This window comes from Nicotiana sylvestris, chromosome 3, assembly GCF_000393655.2.
Source record: "Nicotiana sylvestris chromosome 3, ASM39365v2, whole genome shotgun sequence".
NCBI classification, from domain to species: domain Eukaryota; kingdom Viridiplantae; phylum Streptophyta; class Magnoliopsida; order Solanales; family Solanaceae; genus Nicotiana; species Nicotiana sylvestris.
The window spans coordinates 50,364,980-50,366,702 of NC_091059.1; the positions used below are offsets into that span (position 1 = coordinate 50,364,980).

The 1,723-nt window shown below is 39.4% G+C and overlaps 1 protein-coding gene across 1 annotated transcript; it reads left to right on the forward strand.

Annotated features, from left to right (window-relative positions):
- The first annotated feature begins 683 nt into the window (after nucleotides 1–683).
- LOC138887332 (uncharacterized) lies at nucleotides 684–1,208 on the forward strand. Its single transcript, XM_070169067.1, has one exon. It carries the CDS (start codon nucleotides 684–686, stop codon nucleotides 1,206–1,208), a length of 525 nt encoding a protein of 174 aa, XP_070025168.1.
- Nucleotides 1,209–1,723: the final 515 nt, after the last annotated feature.

Below are 1,723 nucleotides of genomic sequence, written 5' to 3' on the forward strand. Positions count from 1 at the left end.
TGACTCTACGTATATTGGGAAAAAATTGCAATTACATTTGACCCAAAGTTTCAGTAAAACTTATGAATGTAACTTGTGATGAATTTCAGCGACTTTTGTTCCACAACTCGCTTGACATCAAAACATAACACACGACTATCATACGACTAATATAATTCATAACATAACCTCCTTATCATGTTAAGCACCCTAGTATGACCCCAAAAGTACATATTATACATTCCCATCTTGTTGACTTTCGACGAAACATTGTTTTCTTCCATTCCTTTAGCTTCTGAACCTTCTAAACCGCTTTGTACTTGTTGTTCATGATCTTCAATATTTTTAACCTCCGAGGTAACATGATTTACTTACTTTATATACTTTAAAATATTATCTCATTTTTTGTCCTACATTAGTTTGCTTACGACACACTTTTACCTATGCAAATATAAGGTGTAATAGATGAATATCAGCCTTTGAGTACATACTTTCCAGACGAGGAAGTAAATTCAGTTGAGGTAATTACAGAAGACACCAATGCTTGTAAAATGTTCTTCGACGGAGCTGTAAATACAAAAGGTGTCGAGATTGGGGAAATTTTATTTTTGCCCACTGGTCAGCACTATCCGGCCACATCCCGGCTTTGATTTTTCTGTACGAACAACATTGCTGAGTATGAAGCCTGCATCATGGTCATGAACATGACAGTCGATCAGGATGTGGAAGAATTGTTAATCGTGGGAGATTCTGACTTGATTATTCGACAAGCTCAAGGTGAATGGGGTACTCGAGATATCAAGCTTATCCCATACAGGCAACATGTGGAAGATCTTAGCAAGCAGTTCAAATCCGTCGAGTTCAGGTACATTCCTCGGTTTCACAATGATTTAGTCAATGCACTAGCTACTTTGGCCTCAATGCTTCCATATCCAAGCAATGTCCACATTGACCCACTGGAAATCCAAATTCGAGAAAGACATGGTTATTGCAAAGCAGTTGAGATAGAACCAGATGTTCATCCATGGTATCATTATATCAAAAGATTCTTGAAAACAAAGGAATATCCCAAACAAGTTAGTGGAGACCAAAAGAGAACCATTAGAAGGCTCGCTAGTAGTTTCATTTTGAGCGGAGAAGTCTTGTATAAAAGGACTCTAGATCTGAACCTTTTAAGATGTGTGGATGCCCAAGAGGCAAGAAGGATCATGAATGAAGTGCACACATGAGTGTGTGGACCCCGCATGAATGGATATGTCCTTGCAAAGAAAATCCTTCGGGCGGGTTATTACTGGATGACTATGGAAAATGATTTCTTCAGTTTTGTCCGAAAGTGTCATCAGTGACAGGTACACGGCGACTTGATTCATGCACCTCCTTCAGAACTGCATCCTATGTCTGCACCGTGGTCGTTCGTTGCTTGGGGCATGGATGTCATTGGGCCAATCGAGCCGAAAGCTTCAAATGGGCACAGATTCATCTTAGTTTCCATTGACTATTTCACGAAGTGGGTTGAAGAAGTCACTATCAAAGCTGTCACCAACAAAGTAGTGGTGGACTTCGTGCATTCTAACATTATCTGTCATTTTGGTATTCCTAAAACTATCATTACGGACAATGCCACAAATTTGAACAGTCATTTGATGAGGGAGGTATGCGATAAATTTAAGATCACGCATCAAAATTCTACCCCTTATCGGCCCAAAGCTAATGGTGTTGTTGAAGCAGCGAACAAAAATATCAA